The sequence below is a fragment of the Carcharhinus amblyrhynchos genome, chromosome 8, assembly GCF_965287045.1.
Source record: "Carcharhinus amblyrhynchos chromosome 8, sCarAmb.v2.hapA, whole genome shotgun sequence".
Classification (NCBI taxonomy): Eukaryota; Metazoa; Chordata; class Chondrichthyes; order Carcharhiniformes; family Carcharhinidae; genus Carcharhinus; species Carcharhinus amblyrhynchos.
Genome location: NC_137331.1, coordinates 2,997,708 through 3,014,104, shown reverse-complemented (window position 1 = coordinate 3,014,104; position 16,397 = coordinate 2,997,708). Strand labels below are relative to the sequence as shown.

Below are 16,397 nucleotides of genomic sequence, written 5' to 3'. Positions count from 1 at the left end.
GTTCAAATTAACAAAGAATTTAATGCCGATGATAAATAGGTGTTCACAGTAAAAGGATCAGATGGAATTACATATGCAATAATGCAACACTCATCTCCCTGGTTCCAACTGGGAATCCTCCCCGACCCCAGATATACAGCCTTGCACTCAATTGGCTGAGCTTCCTGTCTTGACACTCCATAGGGTGCAACCTGATCAAGTGGCTCTCAAAAAGTGCCCCCTAAAAAGGGGCCATGGGCCACGCTATCACCCCCCACCATTCCTCCTCCTCCTCTTCCTCCTCCTCTTCCTCCTCCTCTTCCTCTTCCTCCTCCTCTTCCTCCTCCTCTTCCTCCTCCTCCTCTTCCTCCTCCTCTTCCTCCTCCTCCTGCATTTTCACAAGAGATTTTTGCCTTAGCCAGTCACAACTTCTATATGATGAGGCTGATAGTACCATAGACCTGAACTGTCTCTGAGCATTTCTCCAAAAAAATGGGGAAGATTCACTATGCTCTGCTAATCCTCTCAAACTGGCCACAAAACCTGGAACTTTCTCCTCTGACTCCCGCACTGCTCAATGAAATCTGTATCTAAACATCATGATTGAAGTTCGGGGGTTGGAATGATTTTTAACTCATCTGTGGACTTTTCCAGCTATTCTCGCTGATGGGATTTTCTGGTCCCACTGCGGTTAATGGAGATTTGACTCTCTGCCAAATTCTCCACCCTCGCTGCAGTCGCAGGGCATAAATGGCCAGAAAATTCTGTCAGAAATCTCACAGCACCAGGTTAAAGTCCAATCGGTTTATTTGATATTAAACACCACTAGCTCTCGGGGTTTGCCCCTTCGTCAGGTGTGTGCACAGCTTCAGCTCATGTTAAACTTCTTACTAAGCTCTAAGTCCATGGGCCAGACTGTGAGCAGAATAACCTTTTGCTTCTCTTCATCTGTTATTTCATTTGCTATGAAAAAGTAACACAGCTTTATTGTACACTGTCTCCAGTTTACAACTTCAGGGACAAATTGTTTAATCTTCCCAATCGAAGACATTTCATAGAAATCATAGAATCCCTGCAGTACAGAAGGAGGCTATTAGGCCGATGGAACCTGCACCAACAACAACCTTATCTATCCCTGTAAACCCATGTATTTACCCTGATAACCCCCTGGTACTAAGGGGCACTGTTGGCATGACCAATCAACCTAACCCACACATCTTTGGACTGTGGTGGAAACAGCAGCACCCAAAGGAAACCCCACGTTGAAATGGGGAGAATGTGCAAACTCCATAGAGACAGTTACCCAAGGCTAGAATTAATCCTAGGTCCCTGGTGCCATGAGGCAGCAGTGCTCGCCATTGTGCCACAGTGCCGTCCTTTAATGCAGCTATACCTTTCTTCTTCGTACTTTCAATGCTCAGTCTCCTTCCCCTCGAGCTATGCACCGCACCATGTCACCAGTGTCATTAATTGAGGGTGACTTGCCGTGGCTCAAAGTAATGAGGCTTTATTGCCAACGATAAATAAGTATTTACAATAAAAGAGTGAGATTAAATCAACTCTGTGACTGTACAACTCTCCTCCTCCCTGACCCGGGATAGACAACCATTCATTTGATAGGCTCAGCTTCCCATCTCGCGATTCCATCGCGTCTGACCCAATCACATGACCCTCAGGAATTCCCCTTGAAAGGGGCCACAATACCATAGTGAGGAAGAATTTTATCTTTTAAAAAGTGTTTACAAGTTACATGGGTAAGATGGGTAAAGAGGGATACGGGCCAAATGCAGGCAATTGGGATTAGCATCGTGGTTAAAAAAAAGGATGGCAAAGACCAGTTGGTTGAAACGCTTGTTTCCGTGCTTTAAACATCTGTGACTCTAAGGAGGAGTCAGCTGTCTGTTCCAACAATGCAATAAACTCTGCATTTTGACACTAGCTATGGCTTCTGTCTCATAGATGCATTCAAATTACTTTGTATCGGTGTCCATGAGGTAACCCGACGTCCTTTACATCATCAAAGCTCCCCTGGAGGTGCTCCTTCATATATGCAGCATGCATTCAACCTGCAAAAAGCCTTATCACATGGAGCATAAATGTTTATTGAATAACAGATGTGTAGAGCATAGGGCTAACGGTAGGACTCTGAATAGTGTTGATGAACAGAGGGATCTAGGTGTATGTGTACATAGATCCCTGAAAGTTGGGAATCAAGTAGATAAGGTTGTTAGGAAGGCATACGGTGTCTTGACGTTTATTGGTAGGGGGATTGAATTTAGGAGCCGCAGCATCATGTTGCAACTGTACAAAACTCTGGTGCGGCCGCACTTGGAGTATTGTGTGCAGTTCTGGTCCCCACATTATAGGAAGGATGTGGAGGCATTGGAGAAGGTGCAGAGGAGGTTTACCAGGATGTTGCCTGGGATGGAGGGGAGGTCCTATGAGGAGAGACTGAGGGATTTGAGGTTGTTTTCATTAGAAAGAAGGCGGCTAAGAGGGGACCTTATTGAAACATACAAGATGATTAGAGGTTTAGATAGGGTGGACAGTGATAGCCTTTTTCCTCGGATGGAGAAAGCTAGCACGAGGGGGCATAGCTTTAAATTAAGGGGGGGTAGCTATAGGGCGGATGTCAGGGGTAGGTTCTTTACCCAGAGGGTGGTGAGGGATTGGAATGCCCTGCCTGCTGCGGTTGTAAATGCGCCTAGTTTGGGGGCGTTTAAGAGATCCGTGGATAGGTTTATGGATGGAAAGGGATTGGTTTAGGTTAGAGGGTCATTGCTTTTAAATTGGTCGGCGCAACATCGTGGGCCGAAGGGCCTGTTCTGCGCTGTAATGTTCCATGTTCTATCAAACTTATGAAGGGTTGACAATAACATTACGGTGCAAATAAAAGTGTGAAGACATTGAGCCCAATTTTAACTTTGTCTAATTTGAAAGGGTGTTAATGAGTTGAAATCTTGCCCACAATATCTTTGGACAGGATTTGAAACTGCTTTCGTTAAGAAGCATGAATAGGAATTGAGTGAGATTCCAGTCATTGGATCAAAAGATAGTTCTCACTTTTTAATCCTTTTTCGCGGAAAAGGTGTGACAGTGTCAAACTCTGTGAAGAGAAAGTCTAGAAGATCTTGTGGAGGGAGGGCTGAGTGTCAGGTGGGGAGAGTGGAGGCTCTCTATTATCTGCTACGTTAACTGTCAGCACAGCATGTCATTAAACTGTCAAGTCATTCTGCCAACTGAAAGTGACATGAACGCCCTCCTTTGGAAACTATTTCAATTTCTCCCCCCCTCCTCCCTCTTTTGTTCCTCTGGAGATGCTTCATTCAGCAAAAGGAAGAATTTATCAGCACAATGTTCATAGTCGCTCAGTTTAAAGCAACCAAGTATCAGCAAGTATCCATCGAAAGGATGTTAGAAAAAACTGAGACAGAGGAAAGTGTGTTGGGTGCCCCACAGCAAAAGTGCCCTTGGTGGCAATTGAGGAGGAGGAAAGCGTTAACTCAAAGAGAAGTTGATCGGCTCTCAATGCCTGAACTTTAGAAAGATTGATACAGATATTTGAAGGTTTGTTTCAAGCACATGTGCTGCAGGCGACAGTTTGTACTAACAATTTCGCAGGAAGTTGGAGGTAAGTTTAATACCACTGGACTTGCACTGAGGCTTTGCTTAGGCAATGAGCAACACAATTATAACAGGCAAAACCCTGGTATGTACACTTTGATGATGCTGCCTTTCTAGGCAGCAGAATGGACGTTCCTTCCTGAAATTCCCTTCTATTGCCTGTATCTGTAGCAGAAAGAGGAGTAGGGCCAGATCAGCAGTGCGTGAGATATATCTGCAGCAGGCCCACTTTGCTACTGTGACACAAAGTCCTTCTCCGTCCTCAGAAACTTGTATTGCCATGCAGGAAACAATCATCCCCGTGAATATCTGCCAACACCAAGGAGCAGATTGAAGAGCTAATATCTCACAGACAGCATGGCATCGGATAATGATCAAGGAAAAGGAAGATACAATTGCTGCTATTTTGCACCCTCAGGCGTGATTGGTGACATGGGCGCAAAATCTCATGAGACCCTGAGAATGAGAATGTCCCCTGGGGAGGTCTCATTTCCCGATTACTCCTGCCCACCGCCGGAGACACAATGATGTTTCTGCGCAGGAAGGTCAGGAACCTCATTTTAATAAATTACAATATAATTAAAGGTCTTCCACAGCAACCCACCCTGCCCGCTCCTGTCCCCCCACCCAACTTTTTGAACTCCTGCATCGTCACCATAACACAACGACGGTGAGGATTACACTTTGCGATTGCAAAGCATGAACCCGGTAAATGTAACCCACTGTGATTGCATTGTTCAGTATCGTCCCCTGGGGGAGAGGGATATGCCTCTCCAGTACCCTGGTACTGCCCCTGGCAGCATTGCATCTGGCACAGTGCTGGGTGGTACCAGAAGACCCCTTAGTGGAGCACCATTTGGGTCGGTGGGGGGGGGGCGGTGTTAATCTCCTTACACTTGGGGGTGGGGGTTTCTTTATCACAGGGTGCACTGATCTGTGGAGAGCTGGTGTTGCCAGCTATTAGGCCTTGTCTGACTAGCATGATGACGAGACCCACTTGGAGAATTCTTCCACACAGAGAGTGCTACAAAATGTGGCAAGAGAAGTTGGCCAAGCAGCATGCCAGAGCCAGCACTCCATGCAAACAATAGGAAGTTCTGCCCAAAAATGACAAAAAATATAATGAAGTCAGTAAAACTGTAAAGACATTGGACTCAATTTTACAATAAAAGTGAATTATTGAGGATGCTGGAATCGGAAACGAACAACATCAGCCCTGCCGAAGCATCACCCAGACTCTCAACGTTGGCCCTATTCTCTCTCCACATACTGACAGGCACTCCAGCATTTTCTGTCTCTGGACCCAATTTGAAATCTGTATCACGTGAGTGGGTATTAAATGAGGTGAAATTTTGCCCAAACTGTTTTTGGACAGGAATTGAGAATGCTTTTATTGGCAAACATGATTGGAAGATTAGTGAGATTTGATTACAGAGAACAGGATGCATGTAAAAACACCTAAATTTGGAGAGAAAAGTTGTGAAAATCAAGAGAAAACCTCTTGTATGGTTGGAGTTTGACTGTCTCTTCCCCAGGAATGGATGTGCTCCTCAGGCTGATTCTACTTTTGTCCTTGTGTGCCATTCTCCTCTGGGACCTCCATGAACAAACCTTTTTTTAGCATACATGTTGTACTTACTCATGACCATCATTGGCTCGGTCAGCATGTATTGCCCAACCTTCATTGCCCTTGAGAAGGTGGTGGCCTTTTTGAACTGCTGCAGTCCATGTTGTACAGGTACATCCGCAGCTCTGTTAGGGAGGGTGTTCCAGGATTTGACCCAGCGATAGTAAAAGAATGGAGAAATAGTATCCAAGTGAGGATAGTGAGTGATTTAGAGCAAAACGTTGTGGAGTTCCATGTGTCTGCTTCCCTTGTCCTTTGAAATGTTAATGGTTGCGGTTTTGGTAGGTACTGTCTGAGGAGCCTTTGTGGTATCCTGCGGGTTATCTTGTAGATGGAACATGCTGTGTTCCTGTGTGTCAGTGGGGTGTGTGAATGTTTGTGAATGGAGCGCCAATCAAGCGGGTTGCTTTGTCCTAGAAGGTGTCAAGCTTCTTGTGTGCTGCTAAAGCTGCACTCATCCTGGTCAAGGGGAAAATATTCCATCATACTCGTGACTTGTGTCTTGCAGATGATTGATAGGATTTGGGGAGTCAGGAGATGAATTATTGCCACAGGATTCCAAGCTTCTGACCTGCTCTTGGGGCCACAGTACTTGGATGGTGAGTCCAGTTGAGTTGCTGGTCAGTGATAACCCCAAGATGTTGCTGGTGGGAAATTCAGCGTTGGAATGTCATTGAATTTCAAGAGCAATGGTTCGATTCTCTCAGGTTGGAGATGGTCACTGACTGGTACTTGCTGAGCACAAATGTTACTCATCACTTGTCAGGCCAAACCTGAATCTTTTCCAGGTCTTTGGACACAGACTGCTTTGGTATCTGAAATGGTTCTGAACATTGTATCATCATCAGCCCATATTGTGTAGTGGCGAACACACAATCATGATGTATAAGAGCTAAAACGTAGTGAAAGTTTCCCTAGATCAATCTTGGCACCTGAATTATGCTGTCAGCGTGCCAAAGGTATAACTCTAATTACTTGCATGGACCTCACTGGAACTCTGCCAAGTTCATATCCTAAGGCACTGAATAGGTCATCAGGCCTGACTGTGTAGAACAGCAGTCATCTTCCAAGAATACCTTGAGAATCTGCTTATCGGGTGGGAGAATGCTGATGCTCCCGACTGCCTTCAAATGAATGTATTGTTGGAACTGCCAGGGAAGCAAGCATTCACTTGGAGGCACAGAGTCATCACAAGTAAATTGGACATTAGGAAAGTGGAACATTTGCCTGTTGATGTCGGTAATCTAACGGTCAGTACGGCAATGTCTTTGGGAATCCTATGATTCAGTAAAAGTGCATTTTTGTCATCCCATGTGTTAAGAGCTCTAATTTCTTCAGTGTGCACCTGACACATCAACAGATTGTTTAAAGGATTTGTGTCCAGCTTCTGACGCCACTGACAACAGCATAGAAATTCTTGGTATCTGTGCCCTTCTCAATAGTCGTAACAAAGTTAAGTTGTTCGCACACTTCATCAGTCAGTGACAGTTTCTCTGTCTGAGAACATTGGGTTTTCGGAACTTGAGGTTTTCACACCTCTTCCTGTATGTTCTGGTGTGGGGGAGTTACCCGTGGCCAGATGTCAGGTGCCCAGGTCAGGTTAGCTCTTCAGTGTTCCCGCCTTTTATCTTCCATAAAAGAATTATCAAGGGTAATAAGTGAGGATCATTTTGACTTTGCAGCTGAGCATTAATCTGGCAGTGTCTGTTTTATCCGGATGGAAATAATGGGATGTTAATTGTACAAGGTACACCGCAGGAGACCAATCTACTGCGCCAGATGGTGAAGCTGAGTGTTGCCCCCCATTATATCCTCGCTGATATTAGGTCACAAAGGCATTGAAGATTTTCAAAACAAATAGCACAGAAGCAGCTGGTAAAAGTGCTTCTGACAATAAAAGAAATAGAAATAAGTTATTTGCTCATTGAACAAATTGATGTACTCTTAGAAACATGTTTGACGTGGACATTGAGAAAAAAATGAAATAGGAATGATCGGAATAAGTACCAGTGTATTTTCACAAAGCTATTAAAATAGGGGTCTGCCCTTGCCCTGAGTAAATGTTATGACATCAGAAAATGGGATGTGAATCTGGGAGAATAGAATACTGACTCAGGTTTATGCCAAAGGTCACCCAGTGGACAATCAAGAATGATAGATCCAGGCTATCATCATTTGTGATGGGCAAACCAATTAGACTTTTACTGCTTTCATTTGCTGTCAAAAAAAATCAGTTGACTTGCCATTCACAGTGCAGAAGTGTAAAGAAACATGATGAATAAAGAAGGTTCATATCATTCCAAATGTTATCCTTATTTGACTCTGTAATATTCAAACTATGTTAGGGGTTGTGGGTTTTATTGTGGTTTTTAACAAAAAGATGTAGTTTGCACACTTAGATTCAAACTAATTACAACAGGTTTATTCCTGGATCTCTGGCCTGTACAGAAGACAACTGAAAGTAAAACAGCAGCCTCTGCAACACCCTAATGGCATTCCCAACAAACCATGTGATCAGCTTTTCAAGTAATCTGCAAGCACTTAAATATATAGCAGATTTACCTTTGAAACTTGCCACTGAATATGAAGAAAATGTTGTCAGTTTCTCTACAGGCATGCATTGATGTCTGGAGCAGTGGTGCAAATGTGCATATTGCCTGCACAAAATAGTCATTGTGGTTTAACTTCAGTATAACCGCATTGGCAATTTACAAAATTATGGGTGGCAAATTACAACAGCTGCTATTAAAGTTCTATCCACTGTTCTGAAGAAATAGCTCATGTGAAACATCATTTAACATAATCATTTTTTCATAACAGAGTGAGACTCTTGGATCCTGGAATAAAAAGCAAGAATTTGCTGTAGCTGGTGAACAAATGCCACCCTCTGTTCATTAGACGTGACTTTAAAATGTAATTTTCATATAAATTTGCATTGAAGTTTGATGGAATTGGGAGAGAGAAATAGCACAGAGCCCTCTTCCAGAAATTAGGGATTACTGTAATAGGGTAAGCACTCAGTATATCTTGTTATAGACAAGAATGGTGTTAATTTAAACAGCAGTGACCTTTCCTCTCACCACCCATAAACAAAACGGTGTTTTGTCTTTTTTCTTTATAAGCAATTGCACATTTCCTAAATTCTTGGTTTTGGTGTGATCCACATTTCTATTAATAATCCCATAGCAGATGTAAAATAGGGTGAGCTCGAAGGGTTAGTTTATTTGTACATACTCAGAGTATGGAAAGGAGGGTTGCAACATCACCCACTCGCATTTATACAGTAAAAAGAGAGAAGAAGGTTTTATAGTACAGAGACCACAGACAAAGAAAATACGTAATGTTTCATGTGGGTTCCAGAAACTGGAATGAAAGCCCAATGAGGTATTGGGAAGGTTGAAGACTAATACTGTATAATTCACTTTTCTGATGGTGCTGATTTCACAACATGAGATCGATGTACAGGTATGAATCAGTTTTGTTGGTGATGATGCAGAATTTCCAGCAGACGTAGTGTAGCTAGGGCCAGGTGTTTCACAGGGCAGGGTTCTTTGTCTGTGAGACTACCGATCAGATGAAGAGCAAACTCGGCTATTCTGCTCAACAAGGCAGTATTGACTTATTCAATAAGCCAGAGACTTGTGGACCATGACCATTGCCTCTCCATCTAGTCTTCAATGAAGAATGTGTATCCATCATTTGGAATGTGTTTTGAAGGTCGTTACATGTCCCAGCCATTACAAATTGAAAGATTGTGGGGCCTTTTTGTCTAAGCAGACCATCAGTCTCCTCCTAACCAGCCTGGGTTATTAAAGGTACATGGCCTTTGCATCGCTCTTCTTGAATTTGGATTGTGCAGTCCACAGGTGGTCATTAAGTGGTTTCTCAGTAATAACGAGGTGTGGGTCTCGCTGAAAATGTAGCATGGTTCATTTTGTTCCAGGGTGACAAACAGGAGGAGGTTGAGCCATTTTAAGGATCTTTGTTCAGTTTTACGATTTATGATATTAGTAATGGGAATATTTATATATAATAAAAATATATGGGTCAGCACTTAGTACAGTCTTTCAAACCAATCAGATTGAAGGATTGAGGTGTAAACAGTCAGAAGTAGGAAATATCAATTGGAATAGTGACTTCAATATTAAATTGGGAACAGGAAGTAAAATAAAGATAGGGAAAGAAAACTGGCATTGAGTGATCCAGGTAAAAAGGGAGAATTATAAAATTAAAACTGTCCAATATGTTGCCTCCCTACTCTAGTGTCCTCCCTTCACCCCACACCCCTGTGACTTGGCACTATAAAGTTGAGGTCATCCAGAATGCTGATGTCCGCACCCAAACTGAGACCAAGGCCCATTCAACCGTCGCTTCCATGCTTCCTAATCTATGCTGGATTCTGGTCCAGCATTCCTGAATTTTAAATTCTCATCCTTGTTTTCAAATCTGGCCATGGTCTCATCCTTCTGAATCTCTGTAATCTTGTTGAGTTTCCCTCTGATATCTCTCTGCTCCTTCAATTCTAGCCACTTGTTCATCTTTAATTTTACTTGTGTTCCCTGATCAGTGGCCATTCTTAACGACCTAGGCCCAAAACTCTGGAATTTATCCGTAAATCACTCTGCTGCTTTTCTGGCCCTCTCCCACCCTCCGAACCTCTGGCTTTTTGATTAAGCTTTGAGTCACCAGTGCTGGTGTCAGTTTTTGTTTTGTTTGACACACAGTTCTGCGAACCTTCTTACAAAGTTTCATTGCATTTAGGGTTCTACGTAAATGCAAATATATGTTGTTAATTGATCAGTATCATCAAATCGCTGAGTGCAAAAAATCAACACATAAATACATTTCTTTATTTAAAAAGCAATATTCATGACTTTGGGACATTCCTAAGATTTTTTTTTCACCCAATAAAGGACTTTTCAAGTGCAGTTACCATTGATGTAGGAAACATAGCTGCCCTGTTTGTGTCGAACAAGATTCTGTAAAAAAAAATATGACAATGACAACAAAATTTGTTTTTGAGATGCTGACTGAAGAATAAATATTGCCAAGGGGATCAATGGTTACTTCCCTGTTCTTCATAAAAATAGCGTCATGGGATTGTGTATGTGAGGGGAAGGGAAATTGGATCAACAAATTCCCAGTATGGGAAAGTTCTGTCCTCTGGCCCCTCCAATGTCATGGATCACATGCTGGATCGAAAATCACATGTCTCAGACCCTGAAAAAAAATTGATGCATCTCAAACTACGGAATTACTTACATCAGGAGTTGTGGCCCTGAAAAATTATGGGGTCAATTTTTAGTGCAGTGATGATCAGTTGGGCCAATACGACTTGTTTTGTGGTCTATATGAAATGATAATCTGTGTGGCGTTATATTAGTACACATCAGCACAAGAATTTTCGCCCTCCCTTTGCTTGAACGTAATTAGTGACCAGAGTCTTTTTTACAGATGGTTGTCTAGTATGTACTTTCTCCTTTCCGTCACTTATTTGAATCCCACCTTGAAGCAATGTTGAGTCTATTGAATTTGTAGGAGCCTGGAGCCAACAGGCAGCCCCAGGGTGTTTGATTTCCACCTCCCAGCCTGCAACGAATGAGACCTAATTGACCCTCAAAGCAGACTTGGCCTTCCCCTCAGAAATACTGTGTGGCCAGCTCTACTTGTCAGACATTCAGTGGATGAATTTACCCCATAGTTTCTAACAAGGGATCAGTGGATAGTGAATAGCAGTAGGATTTCATTTACCTTGCTTATTTGCCACAATACAAAAATCAGTGCACTCATTATTATTCACTGCCGTACAAATATTCTTTACCAGTTAGTGTGGATTTGTCAATTATTCAAACTGAACGGCAATGCACATTTATTGTTCATTGGGAGTTTCTGAAACAGTTATTGAGAAATAAATGTTATTTAGTTGAGAATATGATAGATGATAATCTAACAAGACAGATCTTTTGATCGTGCTATTCTTTAGAACATGACCAGGTGAAATTTACATTTAAGTAAAGAGTGTTGATTGAGGAAGCAGTGTTTGTACGCCAGTTCAAAATTGTTTTGTACCCTGCATCATAGGAACACAAGACTTAGGAACAGGAATAGATCCTTCCGTCCCTCGAGCCTACTCCGCCATTCAATAAGATCTTGTCTCATCCTTACCTTGCTGTCTGTCCTCCCATTGTCCCTTGTCTATGAACAATCTATTTAACTCTGTCTTGAATACATTGAATGACCCAGCGTTCCCTGCAAGGAAATTCCACATGCTAATAACAACTCTCTGAGAGAGAGAAAAAAATCCTTGACCTCCTGATCTCTGAGTAATGAATTCAAAATGTTCCCCTTCTTGAAAAGGGAAAACAAAAAGCATACAAGTGCCATACAAACCGTTAAAATGATAAGATGAAATAATTTCTATTTTCGTTGTGATTGAATTTGGCCACATTGTTGTGATGCATAAATTTAACAAATATGCTGAGGGAAGAAAATATACTGAGCTGTTTTTCTTTTCATAAAATTATTTAATGGTTGTAGTAGAAATAAGAAAAAAGTTCAGTTTGAATGCATCTTTAATATGCAAATCAGGCTTGGTACTCTTTGCCTTGGACAGATCTGTTATCAAATGAGTGAATTTTGCTTCTGAATTTATGATCATGGTAAAGTCTATTTTTACGATACAACATGCAGATATGGCAAGAAATTGAGAAAGTAAATGGTCTGTTAGCCTTCAATACAAAGGAATTGGAGTGTAAATGTATTGTTCAGTTATATGGGGCCTCGGTAAGGCCACACCAGGAGTGCTGGGGACAGTTTTGGTCTCCTTACCCTGAAGACAATATAATTGCCTTTTGAGGGAGAGTGCAACAAAGATTCATCAGAATTTGTGGATGAAGTGATGGTTCAATAAAAGTGATTGAGTAAACCAGGTTTTTTCCCTAGAATTGAGAAGAACAAGAGATCGTATTGAAATATATGACATAGAGGAATAATGTCATCTAATAGGATAAAGACAATAGAGTAGATTTGATCTAAGCCATTAATAAAACTAGATAGCCCATTTTAAACTGAAGTTTGATGTTGACCTAATTACCCGAGTAGCCTTTTCCTTTGATGTAGCATCTGTTACATGAATTTTTGATGCAAAGTAAAAAAGTTGTAACAGAAACTAAGAAAACAGAGCAAGCCAGGGCAACTATTTATTTACTGTTTAGAACACATTGTTTTCAAGTATAATGGTGTGCTGGCCTTAATGATCACAATGATAATTCAAATGCTTTCAGTGTGGTTTACTGAGGTGCAGAATGACACCAACTCGTGTGTTCAATCTGCCTACTGGCTGTGATAGTTCCTGGCGGCTTCTACCCTTGCTTTGCATCTTTGTTATGTGGAGTGGAGCTCCTCGTGATATGTAGTCAACTGCCAATGACACTTGTAGATTATGACTAATTACCTATCTACCTGGTCTATTGTAATATGTCAAAAAGCAAATGTGTTGAGGGGATCTCGCTCGTCCCACAGAGGTGAACTTTAAAGCAGGAGGGAGAGAAAATTTAGATGTGAAGACATGAGTCAGCGATCCCAAGTATTCCTATCTTTTTGAAATTTTACCACAGGCACACCATTAACGGTTAAACCTACTGACCCAGCAGTGTTGGATCGCCAAATTGAACATTTCAGAACCAAATTGTGAGCACATTGAGATTGTCACTGGGATATTTCCAGTTGTGAATTCCTGTCCTCATCCCCAGCCCTGGTGAAGCTCAAAACCTGGCTAATCTGGAGACCAACGAGGTCTATTTCAGCTTCCGCCTCTCCACTGGAGGCACAGGGATTAACAGGCTACAGCAGACGATGCATGCTATCCTGTGGAATGGCATCCCTCTAAATTGGTAGCCTGGCACCTGTGGCAACATTTAAATTTCTGGAAAAGAAATCGGGGATGTCTCATGGTGAAGGTGTGCTTGTGATGTCCATCCTACAGTGATGGTGCCCCCCTCTGGCAGTGGGGCTGCCAACTTTTGACACTTCAGGCGTTCTGATTAGGCTTCCATCTGCCCACTGTCTTTAATTGCATGGGAGACGCAGAGGTGGCCAGTTAGAATGGCACCTCCCGACAGATTAATGTCATCGAGATTGCCAGAAGCTGCCCCCTCACCCCCGGCGTTCACGCCACTCGTTATTTTTAACGAGCATAAGATTCCGCACACACAAAAGCTGTCGAGGGCCAGAAGTTCCCTCGTCTTGTAATAATGTATTTCACTTTGTACAATTTATGATGTTTAAAGACTAACACTTCTCCTCTCCTCTGAGTGTGATGCTGGTGCATTTGGATGATGGACAAAGCGACCAAGTTAACTGAGATGATAATAACAGATATTCCTGTTTTATTTTCTGTTGCAGGTTTTCGGGGATGAATCTGCCTCCACCGATTATCAGCAGCAAGAACTGGCTTAGGCTGCATTTTGTATCAGACAACAACCACAGGCACAGAGGATTCAGTGCTCAGTACCAAGGTAATTTTGCACACACGAATTTTCAGAAGATGATTTTGTGCAGACACAAATAAAAAGCCTTGGATAACTCGGGGAATAATGTTTAAATAATGTTTAAAGCAAAAATTAATATTAATGCATAAATTGGGTCTGTCTACATCCAAAGCCTCTTGAAATATTAATTAGAGTTTGAAAGCCTTCAAAGTGCAAAGACAATTTTACACCAGCAAAGTCTGTAAGTATAGATCATGGACCATCTTCTGTACTAAGCAACATTTTGCCTAACTGTGTCTCTTTTCCTGCCCAAAGCTGGATTTTACATATCTCTCCCTCTTCTCTGATGAACCTCTCAGTGATGCAGCAGTAGTATCTATTCCCCGACCCCTGTTGAAACCACATAATGAGCCATTGGTTTCCAGTGAGCTCCTGTAAACGTTAAATGAATGGGTAAAAATATTACTGTCAGAACTCAGCAGTCCTCTTTCAAAGCAGTAACTCAGTATATCCGTCAATTTATTAATTGCTGCTAAAAATTGATGATCGACAGTTTGTCAAATTCGATGCATAGGCCAAGCCGTAAATTGATCAATCATAACCAGTCCAATGGAATTGAGAACAAATTGTACTTTGTGGACGATTTCCCACCTTCTCACAGAGCTTGTTTCTAGTTTATATCAGGGAGAATTGAGACCAATGTCAATCCTCCACCCATTACATTTCTGGGTTGTTCAGAAGTGCACTTTTTTTTTGATCATTTAAATTTCCTCCAGAACAATCGAAACACAGCACAGTTTTTGAGTGAAGAATGTTCCCAAAAAGAGTTAATTAAATATTGTGATAAGAAAGCAAAAGGAACCTACACTAGTGGACCAGTGTTTAATTAAAGAACAGTGCATTATTTTGGTATTGATTTCCATTACCACAAAAATACGCTGTATTAGAAACACATTTGGTGGAATTCTCTGATGTCTCTACCAGAGGGAACAATGCCAGGCCGCTGGGTGTTGAGGGTGCGGTGTAGAATTCGACAGGACGTCCAAAAATTGCTTTTACTCTAGCATAAACTTACAGTGGGCTCTCCTAATGGTGCTCACCATGGGAAACCCACTGCAAGGTGGCGTAAACTCATTGCCATCCCGATACCCAGACGCAAATGAAGGTCCGAGGGCAATCTCCTCCCAACACGCAACTTTCTTGTGTGCCAGTGGGAAAACATACCAGCTCAGAATACATATAGACCAGCATCACATACAAAAGTCAAGATTTGACAGAAGAAGGCCTGATCTGCCTTCAAAGTTCTGAATGAAGCAAAACGAGCCCCTGGGAGACCATAGCAGTGGGTGGGGGGGGGGAGCTTCAATCAGGTGGATCTTCCAGGTTTGGTGATTTCAAGGAGGTCCGTTTTCCAGCCTCAGAGCGTTCCTGGAGATCCGCCTTCTTTTCTCCAATGGTGGGTCAGTGATTTCAGGTACCTTGCCAATATGGCAGCCGGGTGTGATGGAGGGACATGCTCCATTGCGTCTGCCCTCCCGATGGGAACCCACACCATATCTTCCATCCCTGGCCCAATAACCAGAGTTGGAAGTTATGGTGTGGGTTCCCATTGGCCTCTGCAGTGAGAATCACTCCCCACTCCTGCATGGAACAAAATCATTGATGGTCCACCTGCTGTTTCTCCTTCAGTGTTTGAAGCTAGGACAGTTTACCCGAACAGAATATAAAGTCAGCAACATATTGTATCCCACTGGTGCATGAAGACCTTAATCCTTTAGACCCTATTGGAGGAATACAGGCAGATGCAGTTAACTTATCAAAGTACGTAAAAGCATCCCTTCTTGATCTGGTACATTGCTAAAATCTTTATGGAATGTCTTCCCATAAAGAGAAGCCTTATGTTGTATAGAATGAGCAACTACCAATAGGGTGATGGAACCTAACGGGAATCTCTGACTTGAGGCAGAAAAAAGACTACTATCCAAACAAGATGGATTTTTTCGTTATTATTACAGATATTTGCCATTTTTTTAAAAAATGGCAAAATACTTCTTATTGCGATTTGCAAAAAAAAATACTCGTGAGGTGTGGTACAATGAGATGTAAATACTTAGGGATAAATTTTAGTTTTGCCTTGGCCTGATCAAGCCAGTTGAAAATCCGGGGTAAACAATTTAGAATCTTTTGCTTTTCTACATTTTTACTGTTGCATCTTGTGCAGTTGAAATACTCAAAGTTTGTGACTCACTGAGAAAACTATAAAACCATTTGTAATATAAATTGTTGAGGATAATTTTGAATTTACATTCCAAATGTTCAATGTTTGCAAACATCAGCTAAGATCTAAAGGGCAAATATCTCTTGGCATCTGTAAATGTAATGAAATTCCACGTCTTATTGGTTTGTGAAAGACGTTCTCCTCAGAGGAAGTTTTTCATCTCTGTTGAACTTTCTGAATAAAGAACAATGCCCAGAAAATGAGTGATAAAATTAGAAGGATATGCTTCAAACACTCTGCTCTCTGCCTTATTCATCATGAGTATTTGAACATCACTGGTTTACTTAATGGAAAAGGTTTGTTGGACAATCTGTGAGGATGGATATCTTCAGGAGACCTTGATAACATTTATTACTAATAGTAGTCTACCATGTAGATACCTGTCCAGCTATAGAATATT

At 41.9% G+C, this 16,397-nt stretch overlaps 1 protein-coding gene across 1 annotated transcript in view; it reads left to right on the top strand.

Moving 5' to 3' along the window:
- Positions 1-16,397, top strand: part of csmd3b (CUB and Sushi multiple domains 3b) — a 1,478,622-nt gene that overhangs the window by 700,439 nt on the left and 761,786 nt on the right. Inside the window, exon 4 of the mRNA XM_080194817.1 lies at positions 13,634-13,746. Within this exon, the coding sequence (XP_080050943.1) occupies positions 13,634-13,746 (113 nt within the window). The remainder of the gene's footprint in view (positions 1-13,633; positions 13,747-16,397) is intronic.